The sequence below is a fragment of the Neodiprion pinetum genome, chromosome 6 (genome assembly GCF_021155775.2).
Source record: "Neodiprion pinetum isolate iyNeoPine1 chromosome 6, iyNeoPine1.2, whole genome shotgun sequence".
Taxonomy (NCBI): Eukaryota; Metazoa; Arthropoda; class Insecta; order Hymenoptera; family Diprionidae; genus Neodiprion; species Neodiprion pinetum.
In genome coordinates, this window is record NC_060237.1 from 26,660,507 (window position 1) to 26,687,797 (window position 27,291).

Below are 27,291 nucleotides of genomic sequence, written 5' to 3' on the forward strand. Positions count from 1 at the left end.
CTAAATCCACGACTATTCATCCTGATATGCCGGTGATAGAATGCAGTGCGGGAAATATTATGCAGGGACTAAAATTTAACGTAAGACACGTCGCAGCGAGCGTCTGCGACGTTACTGTTTAACGCGGTGTGCAGCGTTCATCGTTACGTATGTACGACTTCTCGGAGTCGCTGAAAGAAGCTGGGCTGACGATGAGAAGAGGAGGAGAGAGAAAGGGGGCAGCCGGTTTGCCAGACGTCCGTCTGCCCGTCTGCGTGTCTGCACGCGTCTTGTCCGCGTGTGCGTGTTTTCCTCGGATTCACTCTGCGGCTCCATGGTGCACTCTTGCAGCACCGGACAAAATTTACCCGACTCAAAGGCGCGGCACTCGAGTCGAGGAGAGTCGAGTAGAGTCGAGTCGAGTCGAGTCGAGTCGGGAACCGGCTGCAGTGCAGGTTCCTCTGCGTCGGGACACCATTGCAGACCAGGTCTTCACGTCTTGAACGCGCTCTTTGACGAGCGACTCATTCGTCCGTCGGCCAGACCCCAAGGACATCAAAGTCTCGGATGAATGATGAAAAACCGAGAACCCATCGCCGTTCCTTGTATTTTTAAACTGTCTACGATCCCACGGTCTTCGATCTTCTCGCCCGGTGTACAAATCGGGACTTGAGGAATTGGAAGTGAGTCGGGAAAAGGACACGCGCCGTCAATTTCAGGCACTGTGAAATGGAATTCAAGCGCGTATCGACTTATCGACAGTACCGGAGACGCGGAAGAAACTCTCGATCTACAGCGGTCTTTGACAGTTTCGATACCGTTTCTATGAGCATCCCGAGGTGGAAGCGGAAAATGGATTCTCGACTGTCACTCGGCGTCTCTGATTTCCTCGACATCCGCATGATCTTCGATTTAGTATACCCGTGCATATGATCAGTGGGCAAGTGAATTCCAAGTAATCGGAAGCTCGTTCCACAGCTGCGAAGAGAATGGCTTAAAGAACTTCGGATCAGGATTTACCGAAATGCATTTTCAACGTTGAATCAACGTGCAAGAAACTGACGATCGTGACTTCGTACGCTAAAAAAAAAGGTGAACTTTCAACGGAGCTTACAGGCACCTCCGTGGTATTACGATGCGGAAGGGGAAAGTCCCATGAATCAGACGAAAGGGTCCAGGTAAGTAGAAATCGCGTGGCCTTGACTATTGGTGGGGTTTAAACACCTCGGAAATTGAGCTAATAAATTTTCGTTACCATAAATCGTCCCGCAGCTACTCACCACCGGCCGTCTTCCGCGAACTTAACACGCCGGGGCGAAATGGTGGTTAAAGAAAGGCGGCGGATGCTGCTGCTGCTGAAAGGTATGTTTATTCCCAACGAAGGATTTCCATTTTCATCGTGTTCGTGCCGGAATTTCAAATCGTCCGCGACGAACCGAGTGCACTTCCTACTTTACCCCACCGATTTAACTCGCGCCCTCTTCATATACATACCATATATGTATATATAGCTTGGCTACACGTACACGCACACACACTCGCTCTTTATCAACCACTCGTGTTTTAAATCCGATCAGATTTCCGGCCTGTAGGGCTTCTCCCACCGGATTACCGGACGGCTGGCCGAGGTGACGACCTCAAGCTTTCCATTTCTTTTTTTTTTTTCTCCTCTTCTCCCTCTTATTTAAAAATAAAAAAACTCCACTACAGCTTCGCTACAACATCGAGAAAAATTAAATTGATTTATGCAGTCCACAATGTAGAGCTGGTATTTTCATTTCTAACATTTAAATTGGATTGGTGTAAGCGATATACATATATATATATACTCTGTGGGAAAGAAAAATCATCCGAGGTTGAGGGTCTGAAGCAGGAGAAAGGTTCGCTGAATAGCGAAGACCCGGGGATTCACTTCTCCCTTCTCATCGACTGTTTAATAACGAAATACCTGCTCAGCCCTGACCGGGCTTCTTTGGTGCTCGAAAACTCGGTCTTTGCTGTTTCTTCTTAATGATACCGAAGACGTTTGAGGGTTCCCGGGTGCTCGAGTCGGCAATTAATTTTGTCACATCACGAGTCCGCCTCGTTGACCCGTCTCGGTTGAAGTTAACAGGTGTTCCTTGTTCGGAAATCGAGGAAGTGAGCGAGGAACCCCGATGGCTGACATCCCCAGCTGTAAAATACTTCGCCACTGTCCGGTGAGAATTGCGGCAGGCCGGCGGTGTGTGTCGGGTCGAAACGGAGGTTCCAATCTTCTGATTAGAAACGCCGGGCTCAGCGTGGCTTTCGTCGTTCCCCGTTCAATCGATCTCCACGGGGAAACGTGACGTTGCCTTGGCATTACGCAGGGTCCCGCGGTTTGTTTCACCGTTACCTAATACCAAACGTTGCTCCTCATCATCGAGCCTCGCCAAGTGCGGAGACCCGTAATAACTTCCAACAGGTTTCTAAGGCCTTCGGTGAACCAGCGTGTAGAAATGCAACGACGGAAAGAATTAATGCGAACACTTCCAGGAAGCGGAGAGTTGGAAATTACCGGGTGGGGATCAAAACTTGGAAAGTTCTACCGATTAGAACGGCTACTAATCGGTGACACTTTCGAAAATCAAAATTGTTAACAATTTATCTTTCGTTCTTGCAATTATATTTCTTCTTTCGCGTGTTTGAAATTCGATGATACAGGCCATTCCAAGCTTTGACTTTACCCTCGCCCGAAAGACGGCCGCGTCTTTTTACAGCCTCGGAATCGAGGTCCTGCGACGCCAGGACAGCTGATTCGAAGCGGCCTCCTCGAGTTTGGCCTCCATAAAACGCTGGTGTAGCCCCTCGTCAATTCGGTCCTCGTATATTACGGCTCGTGCAGGTCTCTCCTTATATTTATACGCCTGGTGAGAGGTAAGAGCGAAACGTGCACTTAATAGCACGAGTACTCGAGTCGGCCCAGCGGCTCGTTCAAAGACGCGTTTATACTCGCACACCGACTCTCGGGTGTCCTTGGTTCCCAGGCCGGTACACAAGGGGCGCTGTTTCAAAATGTAAATAAATCGTGGGAAAGGTTCGAAAATGAAAGGATAACGGTGAAAAGAGACTCGAGAGGAGTGGCTGTCTAACTGCAATGTCGCTGAGCATCCACTCGGGGGAGTCCGAATTACCGCTTATAGATCCACGTGGAGTTGCCCGATTGCGAGTTTTTATCGTCGCGTATATTGTTCGAAAAATTCATCACCCATCAGAATTTCTCGTGTAGTTTCCTTTACCTTTGCGTCAGATTTCAGCGTCGTTTTTCCTCAAGCCGCATAACAAAAATAGTGGCAAAAGTTTCCGGAAACCAAATGTTGCAAATGTGTACGTAACATCTCAGTCGTGAAAAAAAAAATTGCTTCAACCGTAGACGTTGAATCTTTTCTTAACTAGATTCGAGCCACAAGAGTGAAAAGAAAAAGAAAATCAAAATTCTCAATCATGATAAATTTGATTTAATCAATCAATCCGTTCAATCATTCTCCCGTCACGATTACATATTTTCATTTTTTCACGTTAAGTAAAATAATTTCAAACCTTAGCAATGGCGTAATACATAAGCAAGAATATAAAGTATAGAAATACAAGCACAAAGAGTATAATATTTCCGTGTGTCGAACCGTGAAACGGAGCGTTTCTCTCTCTCTCTCCCCATTTTCTGTACGTGTGCGAATGTCTGATCGATAGCGATACGCAGAGGGAGTAGAAAGCGGCAAGTTAGGGGCTGAAAAGGGGAGGTTTGGGACACGAGTAGGGGTAGAGGGAGGGGGAGGAAGTTGTGACAGGAGAGACCAATGGCAATCTGGTGGCGATATCTCTGGCAGCGTGTCGTAAATCGAATCTAACCGGGCAAGTCGCGCGGGTCTCGATTGATGGGCGTCGCGACGCTGCCGGCTCGGGGAGACTCTAATCACATCGGCTTTATTATTAGGTCCGAACTCGCACAGTTTTGCTTCCACGATTATTACTTCCTACCGTTGCCAAGAAAACGATTATCTACGCACCTTCTTTCACCATTCCACGATACAAGTAATTTAGGAATGAAGTTTGTGACCAGGAGGTAGATTGAAGAATGAAGTTTGTCGAAAAATCCGGTCAGGAAGAAGAAAGTTTAATACTTTGTAGGACTTGAGAATAAGAATCGACGTTTCGGCCGGGCCCTGCCGACATTTTTCGACAAACTTCATTCTTCGATACAAGTAATTACATCGACGTCCCTGCGATGCGATACTCGTATATCGTTATACTTAATTATCGTTATATATAGATACTTTTTAACGAATCGGATTTTCCTCTCTATAATGTATAATAATATTCCTGTCTTCAGTGTGGTTCCCCTTTACTCGCAGGTTGTAATGTACGTACGAATGTTCCTCGCTCGTTCTTTGTTTCCTCGGATATTTTCTTCTCTGTACCAAAGTTTCAAAACTTAATCTTCAACACTACGCTGTTGCACGCTTGTCCCGTTAAAACTTTGCATCTTATCTTCCGTTCGGATGCAGGAGCTACGAACATACACCCGGTAATCTTGTAATAAATACATATGTATGAAACACAAAAAGATGCTTCGTCGCACTAATTACACAGTTTCACGCAGATCTTCCGTTTTAAGATAAAGCTTGATTAAAGTGCCATCTGGATATAACCTGATTCGATGAGTAAAAATAAATTCTAATCAAGAGAGAAAATCCTGAATTCAACAGAAACAATTTTAGTTTCGTGTTGTGAAAATCGTGAAACGATTAGTAATTATTCTGTTCCGTATAAGAAAATTGATCGGTTTGAACAGATGCAACGAATTTACACTCCGAGTACCATATTTCTACAAATACGATTATTCCCTGTCGTATTCCGGAAGCTGTATAGGCACGTATAACGAATAAAAACGTTGTTTGAATAACGTCAAAGTTTGCAAGTGATTTTTCCACGTTTCCGTCATCGGCGCCTCAAACTTTAAGCTACGCATCATGCCTCGAGCGTGTTTTTAATCGCGTATCGAGTCTTGGCAAGGAAGTTCGAGCGTTTTCGATTAGCCAGACGTTGAGTTAAGCAGTAATGATACGTCATCGGGATCGAGGCACGCATCCGACGTAGCCTTTATCGCAAGGCGCACGCCAGCTTGAGCGCCAGGCGAATGGCTGGCACCGATTTGCCCGAGACGCCGACGTCGGTGGCCGACCAAAGTCAGCCGCCACCACTTGCGTCGAACCGGATTGCACCGATTTTATTCCGCGTCGGTTTTACTTACGCGGCCGTGAAAAGTCAAACGCGGATCAAAAGAAAACTAGCCGCGATAACCCTCGTCTATCGCGAAGGAGGAAGAGGAAGGATAAGAAGAGGAACCAGCTTTGGTTTACCGCGCGATAGTTTCCATCTGGTTCCTGTGCGATGATACTCGAAAGAGCCGATTGCTCCTGCAGGTTTACGGACCGTGCGTTTCATATACCGAGTTTCGTGTATCGTATTCATGTAGGTATCTAGAGACGCGGCATTTTAAGTATATATTTAGAAAAGCACCCCGGGGAAGGCACGCGTAACCCCGAGTCTATGGACACGCCTCGCTGACTTTCGACGAGGAAAGCCCCGTGCAACGGCACTTGCGAGGTTCGGCATATTTCAATGCTTTGCGCACAGTTCAGCGTATTGCACAGCTCGACAAAAATTAAATTTTTTCTTTCGAGCTGCCATTGACGTAAATAAATTTCTATTCTATACGTCGAATAATAACCAGAACCTTTATTTATTACTTAAAAAGTTTGTTTTTTTTTTATTTTTTTTTCTTTTTTACGTTGACAAACGAGTCTCGAAGTTTTTGGTTGATAGCCAGTATGGGTGACTATTCGAAAAAACAAGGAAAACGTTTTTACCGTGACGTGATGGACTTTATCGTTAATAACGTTATCAGGGGCGGACAATGAGAGAATGATGGGAGATTACGTTTGGGGTTTGATACGAGAAAGTACGTAGGTACGAAAAATATTCATTCTTAAACTTTGCTCATCAATTATTTTATATTTGTCGTTTACTTTATTATTAATCAAAATTTTTAAATAAAACCGATTTAAACGCAAAACTGAAGTTTTTTTAATCGTTTTGTTTTCAATTAAATTTTGTCGTCACAAATAAATATTCACTTCGCCGCCCGTGGACGCACATTTTGTTGGTTCAATGACTTTGTTCTTTCAGTGTAGGCTCCGGAAATGCCTGATCATATCTCGGATTCCTCGGTGAATTCGTAATCGTAATATATTTATGGGACATTTTGTCGAATACCTACACGACCAAAGTCGTGCGCGTTCGTTATTCGAGTAAAAGAAAAATCGCTATCGAATAAGCTACTGTTGCAATTATTGCACTAAGTAAATCATCCCGTCATGAATTATCTTAAAGGAACGTGTTGGTGTAGAGAAAACGAGAATTCAGACGAGACTGCGGAAGAAACGAGAACATTCTGTCGAGACGAAAGTTTTTATTTATACAGCGGTTTCGCGACGATCGTTTTCTTCGCTCGAAAGTTTTTTTGTTTTTTTTCGTTCTACTCTCCCTTGTATCAAACTTTGTTGAAAACGTTTATATTATCGCAAGCCGCAGTGTGTAATATATAAACTTGTCCCGAGTGAATATATTTTGAAAATATATTGATATAAAAAAAGTTTTATAAGTCGTCCAAGGTTTTTGTTTTTCTTCTGTTAACAAAATTCAGAACTTTTATGCTGTGAGAATTTAGAGGTGAAAATACGAGGAGATATATTAGCGCGCCAATAATTCCAATGCCGTCAAGATTAAGGAGAATCAAAAATTGAAACGATTACGATCGTGCGGACAAAATATAACGTTGAACACGTTTATTTCGAGAAATCTACCTTACAGATTTGTTCACGGACGGCGAGTAAATCTTCTCTTTCGTGTATAACGACAAACAAACGAGGCTTCGATCTGGCAAGATGGAATGCTCGGAGAAAGAAAAAAAGAGAAAGGAGAGAGAATGACAAAGAAGGGAACAGAGGAGACGAAAAGAAAAATCGTATTAAACGTGAAACCCCGGAGGAGAATTTATTTCCATCGAATGAAATTTACTTTGTATCGCGAGCACAGAATTGTATACATGCATAAATCACCAAGCGTGCCATATGTATGTATACATTGTATATGTAAAATACTTATAAGATATATTTATACACGAGTGTCTAGTTTTTCAAGCCTGTACTAAATTACTTTTTCCGATGGTAAGATGTAGGGGGTTAACACCTTATAGATAGAATCGAGGACTAATTTACTATTGTGCCCTAACATACATCAGCTTTGACCAATTGAGATTTGTTTCCACGTATTTCGTTAATCCGAACGAGCAGAGATAGAAAAAAAAAAAAGAAGAGAAAGGTTCCAATCAGTAGTAACGAAATATCGTAGGATTGCCATGCGCGTGATATAATGTGTGGGATTTTGCACACAGACATCCGACACAACAGAGAGCGACAATTCGCTTCGCGTTTCGACCTAAAATCGAATAACAGACTACAGTGAAAGAATCTGAAGAATTACAGAGCTTCGTTTCACTTTTTTTGGTAGATGTTATTCTCATTCGCACATATCTCAAGTTCGGTTGGTCTGGATTAGAAATTTTTATACTTTTTTCATTTTCTTACGAGGCATTCCTGCGTTGAATACCTAGTTGTCAAATTGTTATACTCGCGAGCTGCGAAAATCTCTTCAAAAACATTACGACAGAGAATACTAAAGTTATAAATCATAGTTGTCAGATACCGATGCTTGATTAAAAATCTGGTAAATTCGTTCGTCTTCACTCTGTGGTGACTCAATTTATTTAGAATACTCATTTCTATAAACCCACTGAAGCAATTTTCGTTTATCACGTTCACGTTATCGAACATTAAGCGTTAGTGAATTTTTAGAAACTAGTCTTCTATAAATAAACTGAGTCACCGCAGATTGCATCTCCTGAATTTCAAAGAATTTCGAAGCGATTTGAAATCAAGCATCGATATCCAACAACAAGTTCAATCTCATAACATCGGTATTTTCGATCTTTGTATCTTTCCACAGATCATCGTAGCCGTGGATAAAATTTATAAAAACCATCGATTCCTCAACGATATCGTCGTCCTCACGGGTCTAATCGGCGCCGACCCGAAAGAGGGTGAATGCCGTGCAAGAGGGTGAGGAGGGTTGGCCGCCCTGCGGCGAGGGTCGCAAACCGGAACGTACGTCGGTGCAGACGACAGCATTGCAGGAGTCCTGTGGGTGGTACGTTACCGACCGCGAAAACGCCCCGAGATGGGCTTGTTTAGGCCGCAAACTCGTTTACCGCCCCCGCCATCCGGCCCGAGGGTGCCTGCCCGCTTACAAAGGTCCGCTTTGACTTCGAGGCGCTAAACCAACGCCCCCGTAAATGTCCTCCCCCTCCCCGCCCCTTATTACTCAAGGCCGACTATCGCTTATCCTTTTTTGCAAATTTTACACATTCATATTTTCCTTTTCCCTGCATGCACGTTTTTCCAATCCTCAAGGAGGGTCGTCCTGTACAATATTTAAGACACGCTTATACTGGCTTGTCAAAAATTTTCAAATTTCATTCGTACGACACGAGGTTGCGTAGATAAAATTATTCTTAAACTTTGGATTTTCAAAACTTGCTTACGAACAGATGCAATATATTTCTCCCTTTTATCCGTGATACGGATTGACGAATATTAATCAATTGGTTCCCGTTTATGAAACAAAGAATTGAAAAGGACCGGAAGAATTTCATCGCCCGAGGTCTTAGGAACCTTCAAGTTGGGCGGAATTGATTCTTAGAGGAATTTCAAACCCGGAGGAATAATTTGTCCGCGGTCATAGCTGTCCTTCAGGCGCAGGATTTCGCCATCCGGAATCGACCCGGTCTTCTTTGGTGGTCTTGGGGATGCGAGAGGAAAGCGGATTGTTTGCAGGGGCGTGAATTCCGGATAATAAATATCGCGACTCGAAGACGAATCACGGCTTTCAGGCGTGTGCAGAGGAACGATTGCTGCCGAGTACAACCGAGAAGCTTGTTGGCACCAGTTGGCCGTTTCCGAGTCAGCGGCGAACGGAGAAGAAGAAAAACGTACCCGCTACCAGGGCTGCAGGGGAATTCGTAAGCCGGCAACGAGATTGCGGTACGCTTAACAAGAAACCTGGATATAAATATAAACCACGAAGGTTAACCGAGAAACGTCGTGCACCGTCAGCTTGAGATGAAAATTATACGTGTAAATAGCGGCCGAAAGGAAAAGAGAAAATTAATACGCCGCGAGTAGTCCTGAAAACTGGAGAAAGTACCAGCTATGAATTATTCTGTAAGAATTTCGCGCTTCTTTGGATAGAAGAAAAAAAAAATTTGTTAATATTAAAATTAACAATGAGTATACGGAACATTATGAAACTCGTTTCAGTTCCTTCGAGTATAAGACCGATGCTTTTTATCCACATTATAGGTGAGTTGAGATTCCGAAACAAGAAGAATCGCGAGTGTATTAGATGGAGAAAAAAAGGTACCTGATAAAATTTTAACGAAACACTCTGGAATATCGAAATGTATTAAATCGGGACGAAACTAAATTCTGTCTGTAGCCTTTCATCCCTTTCACCATAGAAAGCTCTGTTAGAAATCCGACAAAAGCAGACAAGGCAGGCACTCAACGGGAGAATACAAAAGAGGCTAGTTTTGAATTTTTTGCAAAAGTTTTGCAGATACGCAGAGAACGACGCGATACTGAAAGCAGGCAAATAATACGATTCGCGAGTATCGGGCTGCACGCAGTGTCCTTTCAAGATTACCATATCGTTATATTTTCGCGATGAAACGGTGCAACGGCAGAAGTCGTCTGCTGACGATGACAGTGACTCGGTTTCGAAATCCCGCCACGGCGAAGCGTCTCTTTTATTCGGTAAAATGGAATTCATAACGGCCCCGGTAATGGAGGGAAAAATGATCCTTCGTATGGAATAGAATAATTCCCCGCGAACACGTCGAGGCTCATCCTCTCCCGGTACTCCGCGTAATTGGAACACCCTGCCGACTAAAGATCAAAGTGTGGCAACCGCGTATCCAGGGTGGAATCACCCTGGCCTCGAACTCGTCGAGACGAGCCAAGGGGGTGTTTTCGAAGTGATTTCGGTTTCGTGGCGATCGTCCGTTGAGTTTGTACGAGACACTGTACGAGAGTGCGAAGAACCGTGAGAGAATAAAGCGAGCGAATGTGCCGAGGAGTAATTAGTCGAAGAAATCGAGGGTCGATCATAGCCTGTAATCAATTTAGTCAAGTGCTTAAATGAAGGTGCCTGTAAAAGTTTCGACGTATCGAGTTATTCTAATCAGGAACCTAAGTTTTCACCCGTACCGCAGAGTTTGAACGATCGGTTGTTGACGGATAGTCGAAACCTCGCGAGCATGTCCAATCGCCTACGGACATTCGTTAAGTCCTTGATCACGCTTGATCGACCGCAACTTCAAGCCGATGCGCATAACGCGTCGCAGCAACAATTCAGCTTCACCTCAAAATCTTCTGCACACGCCGCACGAAGGAACGACGGAACGAAGGAACGACGGAACGGAACTCGGCGTGCTCGCAAAGATTGGCCTACGACGTACACCCGAGGGACGCTAAGCGATCTTCGACGATGTCTTGTAATTTGTGCAAAGTATAATGTTTGGTTCGCGAGTTTGGCGAAGAGCCACGCCGTTCGACGAACGTCGGAGGAACGGAAACAGGGATATAACGGGCGTCTTCAGGGCTGCCGGATCCAAAGTTCGAACGTAGATATCTGGATTTTCTTGGCCGATGTTGGCGCAGCAGAACAATGCAGGTAATTGTTCCGTATTTCGTACATAAGGTGGTTCGTTTGTTTGCGTATCGGTCACTACAATTTGCCCCGTATATACGGATACGTACACGTATACCTGTACGGGTATCGATCGATCTTTATTCAATTGTGTCAGACCTCAGACCGCGAACAATGGACGCTGGGATGAAGTTGTATTAATTGAGTGACGGGGGAGTAATTAGTGGATATTTGATCCCAGCAAACCCGTCTTCCTTCGTATTAACAACAGTTTAGGTTAGTCAAAAACCCGGGCGGTTCACGTCGTGCGATTTGGTTAAATCTCGAGATTCTTCGCGAGTCCATTTAGCCCGGTCTCTGCTCATCCCCCTCCTCCCATCACCCCTCCGTAACTCTCTTTCGACCCTTCGGACTCCGCCGCTCTTTGCTAATAATTCGCGTCCTCCTCGAACACAATCCAACCGGCCACTTACAAGAACAAACATCCCCCGGCTCGAGAGCGTCTATATAGGAAAGAGGAGGCGAGGGGTGGAAACAAAAGAAAACCACGACCAGAATCCAACCCCTAATCCTCACTCAACTATCCACTCTTCCTTAATCCCGACCCCCGCAGCCACCTCTCGCATCCCGGTAGCAGCTTCCGTATCCGGCACGACTCGATTTTTATCTGCGTTTACCTGGAGGCTAACTTTTTTCTTTTTTTTTTTTATTATTTTATTCGTTTTCCCCGGCAGTACGCGAAGGTGCCCATCATATCCGTTCGCCCGACAAGACCGAGTCTTACGAATCCCGGAAACGCGTGGCGTTCGTGGGAATTTTTGCTTTTTCTATTTGTGTTTTTTACGACAGTTATTATCTGAAACTAGGTTAAATTTCCCATTAAAATAACTCGCCGGATGAGGAACGGCTTTCTTTATCCCGCCTGGATATAAGCTGTGCAGGTTATATGACCTATGTCGAGGTGAACTATATTTATAATTATATTTCCTCCCTCTAGGCTGCAGCGCAAGTTCTTGCGTAATTAAAATAGTTTCGGCGGTAATTTTCACGGCCGCGGCAAAAGCGGAACGGCGATATAAAGTATTTTAATACCCGCTACCGCAGCTGCAGGCGAGGAAACATTCCGTCTGGAACATCGTTATACCTCACCTGTCTTTAATCTTAATCACATGCACGTACGTGCTCGAATCGGTAGAACTTGAACGTATCGTACAATTGTATTTAGAAACTCGTAACAACGGAATCCGTAATACATTTTTTTCAATAGCGAAATTGCGCGAATACCATGAAAGTAATATACACATACATATATATATATATATATATATATGCAAGGGTTAAAGGGAGCAAGATGCAGTCTTACGTTGCGGACTTCGCTGACCCGGAGGTGAACGGATGAAAGAAAGGAAGCTGGATCAGCAAAGATAAAGAAGAAAGGGGAAGAGAGGGGGTAGGGGGTGAAAAAAAGAAGGCAAAAGTTTAATCAAAACCGGGAAGAGTGCAGAGGAGAGAGCGAAGGTGCGCGCGGCGAGAGGGATAATATAGAAGGACCTACTTTTCATTCGCACCATTCTAAGGAATCAAGGCTCGCGGGGCTTTTATAGCGCGTTTCAGACCTCCTGAGTTGACAACAATGGTTCTTCGTATACATTGTCTATGCGATTTTATTGTTCGAGTGGTGAATGGGCGCCTCGGTGCCAACTTGAAACTCTCACCGGAAGCACCTCTGCGCCTCAGAGCCGACGGCATCCATCCCTTCGGGGTAGTCTCGCACCCCGGCTTCGGGACGGGCGTCTCGAATCCGGGATCCCGTTTCCGGATCCCGCTGGGGAAGAGGAGAGGACGACGGTGTAAGATTTGCCGAATTTGTAAACCCGGCCGCCGATCCAAACGACTCCGCAGCTATTCGCGTATCCGAGATGCTTTCCTTTCTCTTCGAGTTCGTCTAACCGAGTTTCCGAACTTATTGAGGACGCGCGAATTGACAGCGGTAGATATGTAAGGGCATTATGCGAACTGGCATGTATTCACCTTACCAGAAAATCACCATTAACCGCTTTCATCTCTTCTTCGCGATTAGGCCTCGAGGCACCGAAAGTCTCTCTCTCTCTCTCTCTCTCTCTCTCTCTCTCTCTCTCTCTCTCTCTCTCTCTCTCTCTCTCTCTCTCTCTCTCTCTCTCTCTCTCTCTCTCTCTCTCTCTCTCTCTCTCTCTCTCTCTCTCTCTCTCTCTCTCTCTCTCTCTCTCTCTCTCTCTCTCTCTCTCTCTCTCTCTCTCTCTCTCTCTCTCTCTCTCTCTCTCTCTCTTTCTCTCTCTCTCTCTCTCTTTCCTTCTCTCCTGCGGGCTGTCTCATCAAGGAGAGTGTTAGCTTTTGACGTACGTACGTACGTTACGCGTAGGTGTACAGACGATACAGATCCTGTTACCAATTCGTCGAGGCATGCGCTGCCGCTTTGACTTACAATTAGTCGTTCTCGAATTCTCACATCAAACGAAACTACGCGATAGTATGTAATATGTATAATATATTATACGCTATGAGGCGCGGTTGCGAAACGTAGCCCCTTTCGCGTCTCACCGAGTGAAATGATACCTCGTATACTTGAGGTGAAAAACCAAAACCAACAAGCTCTCGTTGGAAATAACCGTCTAATCATCCCACTCAGCTTCGAGACGGCTCGGTTTCGTCCCTTTATCGTTACAATTGTTTTCCGTACCTGCCGTAACTTTTCAATAAACATCGAAGAAAGTAACGTTTGGTACAGAAATTGCTAAAACACTTTTGAAACTCTTGTACGTAACTTTCTTCAGTCACAAAAATGGCTGCCGTTTGAAAAATTCAGATAATCGATAATACGCGATTGAATTTATCGTATATTCACGTTATTCGATTATGCGACTACACGACGAGAAAAGCGGCTGATCCGGTGTCGTCGGTACGATTTTCACAGCCATTAATTATCACCTATTCGCGAGGTAAGAAGTTTTTCGAAGACACAGGGCGAAAATGTTTTCCACCTAGTTGGTAACGAACAGAAAATTAGGCAACGCTCTCGCTACTCGCTCTCTTTACGTAACCGGTAGAGGGCGAATCTTAAAATCCGAGGCAGTATGAAAATGGTTGAAAAATATCGTTGTACGTATACGAAGGTGAGAGAGGAGGAGGCATTGTGACTCTTCCAAAGGTTGATAATAACGTGTATTTTATACAGTAGCTTTGAGGGTGGATAAAGAGGGTTGAGGAGGGGGTAGAAGCCCAGTGTTAAAAAGGTCGGGGCTTTCAAGACCCACAAAACCGGACGATATTTTACACTTGACACGAGCCGGGGTCTTTGGGCGTCGAAGCGTCGCGTCGTTTCGGTTTGCAGAGAACGACGGCCGCGTCGTTGAGGATTTCAAGAAAACCCGACCCTCTCTCTAATGCTTTTTTCCTTTCAATCAAAAGCTTTTGGCAATCCGTGCGCGCATCGCATCCGCGCGTATTATAATTTCACCTCCTCGTTCCGTAGAACGCGAAGAGACGTCCTCCTCCCCCTCACCCCCCTCACCAGCCCCCCCCCCCCCCGGAAAAAAGGAAGAAAAAATTCGAGCACGTCGAGTCGAGAGGTTTCAAATTGACGTACGGTTCGAGAGCGTGGCCTGCAACCCTCGAAACACTTGTGCTTTTTAAACGGCTGTGCGAGCACTCGAAAAAGGAATTCCGGTCGAGCTTGCGCGCGTTGCGTACCGAGAGTAGATGTTTTCAATTACACGGGAAAAATGATGAGGGGGTTAGATGCGTCCCTTTTTGTCGACCGCGGTAAATCTCGTTTCATAAAGCAAAAAAAAAAAACTGCCAGATAAATGATTCTCTCTGAAATTATTTTGTGCAATTAGAAAATTACCGCACTTATTGAAATTCACGAGCATTCCAGAGCGAGGGTGACTTTTCTGTTGCTGCTGTTTGTTTTTCATTTTGTTTCTCGTTCGCGGTCAGATGGGGAAGACGCGAAAACGATGGAAAAATTCACGCTGCTGCAGAATCTCCGCCGAGTTTCTATTCCCCGACGCTTTTCTCGCGGAAATTCTTATTTTCCGGTTGACTGACGAAATAAGAGGATTCTCACCGCTCTCTAGCTTGAGGTAAAACTCTCTCTACTCCACCCCTGTTTTTTCCTCAAACTATACATATATAATACAAACACACAGCCACTTAACGATAACTCGATCGTCTATCCGTCCGTCTAGCGAATGTCCGCCTTGGCGTGAAAATTTTTGCGGAAGATCAATTGTCGCTACGGTATACATTATATTATCGTATTATTGCGTCTATATTCCGGACGCAGATTTATACTAAAGTTCGTTCGTCAAGTTTTGCGCGTGTATAAATTACGGGAACAAGTGTTGGTATAAAAATTACAGAGCAAACAATTCACGTTTCACGAAATTTTTGTATTCGGTGAAATTAAACTGTGTAAATTACCTGTACACCGATACACGCAAACGACGAAACGATGAAACCAGATATTGTTGTTAATTCGAGAAGCGCGCAGACAGTCGCAAACTCTGTTTACGAGTATATCACGGGAATTTATACGTACGAATTATGCGGCGTGTTTGTTGCGCATCTGCCGTATGATTGTTTGAATAGCAAATTAATGTAACAACGCGCTTCGACCGACCGATGGTTGAACTTAACCCTGCAGGCGTTTGTAACTCACGTGGTTGTAAATTTTTTCGAGGCATTGACAATTATCTGTCAACACCGTAGCCAGGTCAAATACTATAATATCACCGAGCTGTCCGATTTATATTTAGTGTTAATTGACAAATTTTATCGATATTACTAAGAATTAGTTACGCAACGTAAGTCTAATTTATATGCATTATGCAGTTACGAGTGTGACAAATACCCGATGAAAATATATATTTATCTAGGTATTTGTATCTATATTTGGAGCTACAGCGGGTGACCAGTTTACCATGCGCTATATATATATATATATATATACATACATACATGTATACATGTACGTATATATATAACGTATGCGGTTAGTCTACTACGATACTTTCGACGAGTGTGTTTTTTTTTCTTTTTAATAACGTATAATAACAAATAATATGCGTATAACGGGTCTTACATCAAGGTTTTATATAGTGTATACAGATCTACCGTTTAAATATTAGTTTCCTAAAAAGTAACAAAATGTACGGTACGATTTAACTGCAGTGTATAATATACTCGTAGTGGTACTGGTGATTGTAAATATATACGGTGATAGATTTGTACATACATACACGTATCGACGTATGTCGTCAGAATGATATTCGACTTACCAGTTATCCAGTACGCCGACGTTGGAGAAATTCGGAGGGAAGCTTGCGGCCGCCATTTGTCGCAAGAGTATTTTAGCCGCTTCGCTCCGGGTGGTTGTCAGCACCGACTTCACTGCAAGCACGGGAAAAAAAACATTGAAAATTTTATTTTTTCCTCGTCGTTTCTGTGACATTATGTAAAAGCACTCGCGAAACGATGTTTATTCGTGAAATCATTGAAACAAAGAAAAAAAGAAAGTTACACCTCTGCGGACGTGAAAGCTTTTCGAATATAGATTTTCCGCGAGAAATGGATCAATTTGCCATACCGTGGGTTGCAGTCGCAGACGGAAGGATCGTTCTCGACGTACGGAAACGAAAATAGACCGTCTTTGAAAATAGTTGAAGTGAGACAAATGATTCGAACGTAGTTTCGCGAACGAAGGATTGATATGACCAATAAGAAGGAAGTCTGACTCTCTACGTTTCCGCTGTACCTTTTATATCTATTTTTTCACACTCCATCCTGCTTCACGACTCTTCCATATTTTTATATTCTTCCTCGTCTAGCTTGCGCTGCAGTTTTATGAATAAAAGATTTATAAGAATAAATGGTCGAACGATCGCAATTTTTTCCCCTACAACAAAGGCTTGAATTTAGAATCATGCATTATTGAATAGTGGAATATTTCTAATTATTGAAACGTACGTTACCGTTTCGATCTCGGCAGAAAATAATCAGATGATCGCTTTAACGAAATGAAGAAAACATTGTCAAAATTACGACAAGGTAAATGTAGAACAACGTTGGTTTCGTTTGGTACCAAAACGATCTCCGTCCTCTAATTCGCCTGCTTTCTTTATCTACCTTTTCTTTTTTTTTTTCTTTATCAACTTTCTGCTCGATAAAGCATTCGTGTCTACCCACCGATTGTTCGACTAAAAATACGCAGAAGAAAGAGCAGGAATATTTGATATAAGGGGTCCCGTCGCTTGAATTGTTATTCACTTTGGGCTTTCCTTTTTCTTTGCTTGCAATGAAAATAACTGTTCGAAAAACCTGGAATATCACTTGAGAGCTAGAAAATGTTCCTGTGCAGCCATAAAAACATCGTTATATATATATATATATATATATATATATATATATATATATATATATATATATATATATATACGTGTGTGTGTGTGTGTGTCAAAAAATTGATTTTTCACTCGTTTTTACTTTATCACCCTTTGAGAAATATGCGGGTAATTACGTACGCTGCAGTAAATCATATCAAAGGCAAATTCCTGGATCGACCCAGATGCAGAATGTATTTGTTGTTTGTTTGTTTGTGCTTTTTTTTTTTTTTTTTTATTCTACCGTTACATTTTCTCTCATTCTTTGTTTTTCATTCCAACCATAGAATTTAAAATTATCAATTAATTCCGAATGGCAACAAATTGCAGTATCTAATTGCCAGCAGTGAAGCGCTGCAGGGCATAAGTAATACATATAACAGATTCATCGTGGAAGTAGATTTGAATTTGATTTAATTGCATTCACTCGCTGTGTCGTGTTATAGATACCTATAACATTGGCCCTGAACAACGTGGCAAAAGCGTGTTGCGGATTGTCGATCATAACCCGATCCGTACAAAATTTATCAATTTTACACAGCGATTGGCGAATCTTTATCAAAACATTTCATCGATTTCGAATCCTTTACTTTTCTCTGAATTCTGAAATTCACGATCATTACACCTTCTTTTGAGTTCTGCGCAAAAAAAGTAAAAAAAAAAAAATAAACAAATAAAGAAAGAAAGAAAGAAAGAAGGGAATCCGGTAACTGCCTGATACACTCATGCGCACATCCAGCGTATAGAACGTTGATACGAAGGGAAAGATCGCGGGGGAAAAACGTGGCTTGAATCCAGAATTTCGAACGCTCGGCGTACGGGGCAGAGAAAGTCGAAGGAGAAAAGGGGAGAAGGGGCGATGGCCAGGCGCACTTAAGGGTGCTACCGAAACGCAAAAGGGGGCCAGATGGTAAATGTAAATTAGCTTCTTATCGCAAGCTAATAAAGCGGTGGCCCGTACCGGGCGAAGAATGCCGCGTCAGGGAAAATTTAACGCAAACAATGAGCCCGAAATTAAGGCCTCCCATTAAGCTCCAGTTCCCTCAGAACTCTCCAATACGGACATCGTTAACTCCTCGCCCGGTGTATGAATACTTTTTTTCCGCCCCTCCTGCAGGATGAAAAACCGATTTCTCCGATCAGTAAATTATTCGTAGAACAATACCGGTCAAAATCCACGATTGGATTATCAACGACCTTCGGGATAAACTAAACCAGTACCTTGTACTACCATTTATACAATGGCGCATACACAATTTCAGCAGTTTTTTCCTGTCTTTCAATCTTTATAATTTGAAACGTATCCCCATCGTCTTTGTTTCACTTTAAACGAATATTTCTGCAACATTGATTTAACAAACGACTTGCGGCCGTACATGTTTTCCGACATTTTCAACCGATAAGGTAATACGAAAATAGAATCGAATTTTCTGCCGAACGATTCAAAGCGACAGCAGCAGGTACAACGGCTAATTGTATAATAATAATCTGCCGGCAACAATCGGGGCCTGTACATTGTTCATACATACCTAATAACACTGTGACCCTGAATTAAAGAACAATATTCGCGCTACGGCTGCAGGAGTCACGCGTTCCGATCTATATCCCAGATAAGATTCAATAAAACAAGAAAAAAAGGAAAACGCACGAAAAGAAATATAAAATCAAACAAAATACGCAGGCAGATATACGCGTATATCCCGGATAGCTTTGACGTCATCAAGCCTAACGTCGATGCCGAAGGAAAGGTTTATTTCAACTCGCAAACGGAATATCGTCCATACGTATACATATAAGTATACGTATAATACGCGCAGGTTGCTCGTTTACTAAATTGTACCCATATATATACACGTAAGTGTTTAGCCAGCTTCGCGCACAACCGCTGCTGTGACGTATACGTATGGAGATTGTAGGTAAATGTGTAGGTGAGGTCCGCCTCGGCGACACCTGAGCACATTGATTAACCGCGGTTCGCTGTGTCTGTGCGATAACGATGCACGCACTCGCGGAATCAGGCTGAAGGGAGTTTGAACAGGATTTTCGACGGTCTGCGGGAAGAGTGGGAAAGAAAGGGTGAGAAGGGGCGAGGGCAGGAGGGCAGGAGGGACCCATTAACGAGTACCGTTTTCACGCCTCGCCCTTTATTTTTCACCCCATTTTCGGTCCTCCGTTTCCACGCCCGCAATTGTAGACGATTTTCATTAGCGTAAACGTGTTACACGTATCGCGTTTAGCGATTATCGCAGGGATTGAAAAAATCCATTTATATTATACAGACCTGTAAGTTTCATCGTTTGTACGTGGTATTGGTAATTTTTATCCAAATACCGCAAGTGTTAGAAATTTAGGCTTAGTTACTTCTGTTCAATTAAGCAACTCGCGTTGAACGAGATTGTATCGAAATCAAATCTCGATAATTTTCTTATGTTTCCGATCACAAGAAATTTCTAGCTATTTTTTAACTTCGTTCTAATAGGTACGATATATGAATGCCATCTGTAATGTAATAATGAAATATTTCCATTCGGGCTCTTTCACGGAATTCTCTTTTAATCGATTCCGATTGATTTCGGATGAATTTTATAGGAAACGATGCGCGTCAGCAGCGATACTCGAAGCACAACTACGAGAGTGCGAGACACACGCATGCGGTAAAAGGACGTTAGTCGGCAAACTGCGCGTTATAGGAAAGCGGCAAAGTGCAGGATAGTCGCAAAAGGTGAAGTAAACGACGTTGCAAGATGGAGGAATGTATCGAGGGGCTGTCGGTCATTGGCGATACATGAGCGTAAAAGTTGCAACAAGTGGAGTGCAACTGGAACTGCGAATTTGAAACGCGTAATGTGAACGCAAGTGAAACCGATAGACGGTTGCAGAGTATTCGCTTTCAGGCGGATGACTGCAGTATTGGAGAGGCTAGAAACCGTCGTGATCGAGACCCGCGTGCGTGAGGCGTGTAACATATGCATGTATGTTGGACGTGTCTCAAAAGGCGTCGCGGGATGAAAAGACGAGACGAAGCGTAGTTTTATCTCTTCTGCAGCAATTCGCTCGCTCGCGACGACGTCGGATTGACTTATGGCGAAGCCGATTCGTACAAGAGGCGCCTTTCCTCTCATCGCCTTATCGCCTTATTTCTTCCGTATATTTCACTTTTTACTATTTCGTTCTTACGTCGCGCGGATTATAAAACGCTAGGTGTTACAGCGGGCGATAAACAGCGTTTAGCGCAGCGTCTCGCGACCCTCCGTCTATTCTTTCGCCTCTGTGGTTTTTTCCCTTTCTTTTTCATCCCTCGGCTGTATCGCGCTTCGATTAATTTCTAACCAGAGCTTTGCGGATTATTTATGTATCGTATATAATGCCGATGGCAATGATCGATCGGATCACTTGTAGCGTTAGCTGCGTGCCGGTGTTACGCGTGTGTTCGAAACAATTGTTACTCCATGATATATGAAGTTTCTCTTTACAGTTTCACGAGCCTTTGCGTTTTCACGATGCCGGTTCATTTTTCAAATCCTTATATATTGTTCTTCAATGCGAATTACGTGTACCGTATTCAAAATTAATCCAACAATGATTCCCCGATCAACGATCGATATCTTGCGAAATAAAAGACTCATCCGTTCGTATAATAATTCAACAACAAATACGTATCGGCTGGTGCAACGTAGACGAGAAAATCCGCATCAATGAAGCATCAAAAGTCAGTCAACCGAATGTCATTGGAGATTTAAATCTCGGCCTCCAAGCTCTGCTGATGATTTTATCAATATTTCAACGCAATTCGCGTACGGGTTATGCTGCGCACATGTGTCAAGTATAGTATACGTGATTTCCCGCCCCCGTTCACTGCAGTGAGATAAAATTTTTCAATAATTAAAATCCCCGGGTCTAGATATGCGTTGCAGCACCGACGCTATTTTCGTCCCTGCATGACACCGGCGCGGCGTGCCAATATCCAATGATCGTCACTATGCGATAAAACACGTTCGTCTCCGTAAGTGAAATGGACCAAAATTATCTCTCATTTGATTTAAATCGCCGTCAAAGAATTTTCTGTAAATTCTCGACCATCGCTAACTTGTATAATCATATCGAGATTTCAATCTCTCGAGATGATTCACATTTGCACGGACAGACTCGGATTTTTTTTAAAAATAACAATAATAATAATAATAAGAATAATAATCAAACAATAATTCCGTGAAATTTAACACAAAGCGTTGCGAGAATCGCGGTTTTCGTGCAAATGGTCCCTCAGACTCGAGCGAACTTCTAAAGCCTCGAAAGCATACTCTCGAAAATGTTAAACACAAACAGTTATGCGTTAAAAAAATTCTTTGATACACACGGATGTGGGCTATTCCGCGTCAACCGGATCAGTCATCTCTCAGATATTTTTTTAATTTGGCATGTGGATTGTGTGGGACGAGTTAGATTTTTGTGCCAAAGCGCGAATCTCATAATGCAAAATTCGATTTTTTATTAACAATAACAAATTAGACTCCCATTTTTTTCAAAAATTCATAACTTCGGCAAAAAATTAGATACAATATATTTTTTTTTTTCAAATTACGCGGAAAGCTCCATAGAATTTAAAAAAAAATACGAAATGGTAAAAACAAGTTGTTATCAATTGTTTATTTAACAATTAATTTTTCAAAGATTTTCAAAACAGTGACTGACACGATCAAAAAATTTTTTTAAAATTCTGACATGTTCCTTGAACTGTACTACAACCTGTGAATTAATTCCAGAGGGGTGTTTTTCTTCGTTTTCGAGTAAAAAATCATTAAAGGTGTCGATGCGCATGAAATTGCGGCCCGCCGAGTCTCTACGTAATGGCGGGCGGCCGGTTGCCGTCCACCGCTACACCGCGGTGGCGTCGCAGCGTTATTTTAGAGTCATTTTCACGATGTAGGACATGATTGAAGAATCTGAAAAAAATACTGTACCTTCACAAGGCCTGCTCAAAGCGATAAGTGAAGTTTCAAGAATGTGTTTTTATTTTAAAATAAGTAGCAAGTTATGTAATTATTATCATTTATGTGCACTCTCATGGTGTGTAACCGTTATTTTGAATCTCTGTAATAAAAAAACGGTGAAAAACACATTCCTGAAACTTCACTTATCGCTTTGAGCAGGCCTTGTGAAGGTACAGTATTTTTTTCAGATTCTTCAATCATGTCCTACATCGTGAAAATGACTCTAAAATAACGCTGCGACGCCACCGCGGTGTAGCGGTGGACGGCAACCGGCCGCCCGCCATTACGTAGAGACTCGGCGGGCCGCAATTTCATGCGCATCGACACCTTTAATGATTTTTTACTCGAAAACGAAGAAAAACACCCCTCTGGAATTAATTCACAGGTTGTAGTACAGTTCAAGGAACATGTCAGAATTTTAAAAAAATTTTTTGATCGTGTCAGTCACTGTTTTGAAAATCTTTGAAAAATTAATTGTTAAATAAACAATTGATAACAACTTGTTTTTACCATTTCGTATTTTTTTTTAAATTCTATGGAGCTTTCCGCGTAATTTGAAAAAAAAAAATATATTGTATCTAATTTTTTGCCGAAGTTATGAATTTTTGAAAAAAATGGGAGTCTAATTTGTTATTGTTAATAAAAAATCGAATTTTGCATTATGAGATTCGCGCTTTGGCACAAAAATCTAACTCGTCCCACACAATCCACATGCCAAATTAAAAAAATATCTGAGAGATGACTGATCCGGTTGACGCGGAATAGCCCATGTACATTTAAGGTGTGCCAAAAAAATAAATAATTCCTTTTAACCGCCCATCAAAATTTTCGTAGAGTATTTCAAATAGAATATCTCAGCCACGTATAAGCTCTTAATATTTAGAGGTGCTGATTTTGTTTTTAGCATTTTCCATTCAAATAACGCGCAAAGAAAATCGGAAAATTTCTTATTTCAATTTTTTTTTGCTCGTAAACGGCTTGACTGTTAAACTATCCGAATACTGATTATTAAAGGAATTTTCGCGCTCTGTAAGAAAGTGCTGAAATAGAATTTTCCTGACTCTAACCGATTCAGAGACATTCGCCTATAAAAATTGAGTCATCTCGAATATCTCTTGATCGGTTGGAGTTAGAAAAATTTTATCTCAATGCTTTTTTATAGAGCGTGAAACTTTCTATAAGAATCTGTATTTAGATAGTTTATATGTCAAGCCGTTTACGTGAAAAAACCTAAAAAAAAGTGTACCAATTTTTTAATACGTGTTATTTAAATGGAAAATGGAAAAACCAAAATCGGCAGCTCCAAATATCAATATTAAGAGCTCATATTTGGGTGAGATATTCTGTTTGAGATGGTCTACCGAAATTTTGATCAACCTTTGAAAAAAAAAAAACTTAATTTTTTCCTTGGCTTACCCAATCGTACGTAAATATTAAAGAGAAAAAATATTCCTCGATATATATTGTAATTGAAGTAATCACGAAGTTTCGAAACCAACAATACAAAATTCGCTCCATCTATGCGAAGAATTTGTTGGATGATTTCGGGAAAGCGCTGCCTGCATCCTGCGGTAGTTTCGTTGTAAAACGCAGCGGAGATATTCGCGGCGTGCATATCGCGTTTTATCCGCACGCTTACACGCCCACCTAGTACAGGACGACGTCTCGCGGGGTTGGATATGATCGATTCTTTGCAAATTCGCAAATATTATCAGCCGGTATCGGACAGGTGTAGGTGGTCATAGAACGCGGTATGTCGCCGGCGCACAGAGGCAAGAATTTTGTCCGCGCAGGCCGCCGCAGCAGTGAGAGAATCCCGCGTTCCCTGGCGGCGGTGGTTTGATCGAGGAGCGCGGCGGAGCGCCGCGGCGTCTGGCGTCGCGGTATCGACGTCCCCACGGCCCCCGGGCGTCCCGACGCCCACGCCGCCCTCGCCCCCGACCCTCGATGCCATTCCGCCATCCCGCCATTCCGGTGTTTCGCCCCTCTCTTTCCGTACGCCACGGCTCTCGGAACCACCCGCGGACCGACTGCAAATGAACATCAGAAGCCGAAGGCCGCGGGGTTGCGTTGCAGGAAACAATCACGCGCGAGATGCAGGCTTACACGTGTATGAGGCATTCCACCCCGAGCCGACCTGCGTCTGATTGACCCTCGACCCGCCGGCGGTTTTGTTTACTTTTAAGTATCGTGCGGATTGTACGAAATAAATTATTTTTCAATGAATTTCAGAGTTTTTGAAACACGGGTTTGATTTTTACTTTTCGTAAAAATACATTTCCGAACGAAGAGCTCTGATGAATTGGCTTTAAGCTTCTCTCGTCAATTCTTTGTTGAGAAGGGAAAATTTTTAGACCAACGTCGAAGTAAGTGATTGAAAAGTGAGAAAAATCGAATTAAATATAATTTTTAAATACACTAATTTACATTACATACGTTTTTTCTCACGCTTCGCTTGCTTTTATCGCATGTCGTCTTGAAATTTTCGTTTTTCGACAAAGAATTCGTGCGCCAATTTTCGGGCTAATCAAATCAAAAACTTGAAGCCAATCGATTCGGCTGTTCATTCGAAAGTAGGATTTTCGTATCTTGGGATGCACTGAAAATCAAAACCCGTGGTCTAAAAAGTCTAAAAACTCGATGAAAAATGTTTTTTTGTAAACTCCAAGAAATACTGAAAATTTTTTTTAAACCGCCCATGGCGAGGGTGATACGTAGGTCGGTTTGGCGTCGAATGCCTCGTATACATTACAGGCATAGGTACACCACCAATTTCAAATTATACGCGAAACCCTTCGGGCTGAGAAATTCGGCGAAGTTGGTATAATACGACTGCGCGGAGCTTTCATCTTCAATTGGAATCGCGAAACGGCCGGTTTCGCATCCGCAAATTGTAATATTACCTTCGCAAGAATTCTCCCTGCATTCGCGGTTTGAAAGACTGCACTCCGATGATTATTCCCCTGACTTTGTACTCATCGTCGAGGAGATCGAGGTCGCTTGGCTTCAATTTTTACCCGTATAAATTAGTATATAGTTGGTAGTGCATATTTTGAAATTCTAGAAATTCGATTCGATCCTACTTTTCAGCCCCCGCCCGAAGCATCGAATTGAATAAGAGCCTCGCCGTCATTGTCAGACGTAGGTAGGTGGATAATTGTTTACGGAAATCCTGAAAGTTCTGGAGTTTGTGACGTCACATTTCCGTGCTCTGAAATTCTGATGAATTACTTAATTGATTGAGATGAAATTTTGGCAGAGTCCCGTGCTTCGAAACTTTCTAAACTTCTACAGGTTGGGTTGTGCCCCTTCTCGTTTCTGGGCTTTCCGTGCGCGGTGTGCCGACGAGACTTTCCACTTGAAAACTTGAGGAAAATTCATAACTTTTACGATCATTCGTCGTGAAGTCTTGATGAAATTCAGCGGGTGTATAACTTCTTTTTTTTTATGTACTCCGCAGCCTGGGAGTCTTGAATTTTTATTTTATTACTATAGTGTTGTTATTATTATTATTACTATTGTTCTTTTCTTCTTTTCCTTTTTTTTTTTTTTTTTTTCTATTGGTTTTCTTTCAATTACAGACATTTTCTTCAGTCTTGTAACACTTTTTCCATAAAACTTTGACAATCTTTTGAGTATGAAAAAAGAGAGTCGAAAACTGATCGAAAAAAACTTTTCCAATTTTCTTTCTGTACTAAATTTTTGTCCGAGGTCAAATAATTGCACGTGCTAACTGAAAGCTCAAAGCCTCGCATTAGCGAGGATTTTACGGTACGAAAATAGAGCGGGAAGATAGGAAGTTAAGCAGCGGCCGTGGCTTTGGCACATCAGAGAGGGTCGAAATTGTTTTTGGTACGTCTCGCGAGGCGCGCGCGGCTCCGATCTTGATTTAGTCGTAAAGCGGCATTTTATGGGTCTGCCAAGTTTTAAAGAATCGTTTAAACTTCGGCAAACTGATCTCTGATCGGCCCGATACATAAAACGGAAAAAAAAAATGAGCAACGATTCCGCACCCGCCCTTCGCACTTAATAAAGGTAGGCAGGTACGTACATAAATATCCGGGAATTGAGACAAACGGATTTTCCAATTTTTTTTTTTTTCTTCCATTCGGTCAGCCAAAACAGCGCTGCAAAAAATAAAATAAATAATAAAAATATAACGCCCGTCGAAGCTACGCAAAGCTGACATTAGTTTCCGGCTTTTTTAATTTCACCCCCCCCCCCCCCCCCCCCCCCCCCCCCCATGGCTGAGCCATGAAGCCGCTGTAGTTGCAGTGGTGACGTATTTCCTGCCTGTACATACCCATGCATAATACATATATATATATATATATATATATATATATATATATATGCATAGTTACATACATTCGGGCCGTAAATCGTGGCCGAAAAACATTCCGACTGGCAGCCGCGTGTTGCGGTCTCACATCGCGACAGTTCTGGTCTATTATTTCGGTAGGAAATCACACGATTTTTCGTCAATCTCGGATGGATCATCCGTTCTCCGACTTTGTCGTGACTTTGAGCGAATGAATCGATGTGACCAGAATTCAAGCTGCGACGTTATACACGTATTCCGTGTATCGGAAATTTTACGGTTATAACTTACAAGGTATATACGTAATGCATATATATAATATATATATATATATAGGTGTACGGATTACGGATGCATATAGATGATGGATTTTAGAAATTGCGAAACTTCGTATAATGGCGTAACAACGTCGATTTTCAAACCCTCTCGACATTTTCTATTCCATATATATTATACCTACATATGTATGTACATAGTATATTATGTAGTCAATTTTCCGCCATTATATCGGTAACATTGTGAACGTTGTATGAATCGCCGCTGGTAATATCGGTCCAGGTATCTGATCTAATTAACTCGAGGTTTTCATTATAGACTACTTTTTTAATTTTATATTTACATAATATATGTATACGAGGATATTAAGGACGTACATAAACGAGAACCGAGAGAGGAATCGTCGTTGTTATTTTTATTATTATTATCTGTCGTATTAATTTCTGCTTCGGTTTTCACT

General features: G+C 42.5%; 1 protein-coding gene and 1 long non-coding RNA gene across 3 annotated transcripts in view; one reads left to right on the forward strand and one right to left on the reverse strand.

The window, feature by feature from the left end:
* The window catches only part of msi (RNA-binding protein musashi), a 134,172-nt gene that overhangs the window by 70,308 nt on the left and 36,573 nt on the right, over positions 1-27,291 (reverse strand). For both annotated transcript variants that reach the window (XM_046632846.2, XM_046632845.2), the window contains one exon: positions 16,143-16,254. In XM_046632846.2, coding sequence (XP_046488802.1) covers positions 16,143-16,198 — 56 coding nt within the window. In that variant the 5' untranslated portion in view covers positions 16,199-16,254. The remainder of the gene's footprint in view (positions 1-16,142; positions 16,255-27,291) is intronic.
* LOC124222177 (uncharacterized) overlaps positions 10,457-27,291 on the forward strand; it is a 63,496-nt gene continuing 46,661 nt past the window's right edge. Inside the window, exon 1 of the long non-coding RNA XR_011177425.1 lies at positions 10,457-10,848. This is a non-coding gene — a long non-coding RNA (uncharacterized lncRNA). The remainder of the gene's footprint in view (positions 10,849-27,291) is intronic.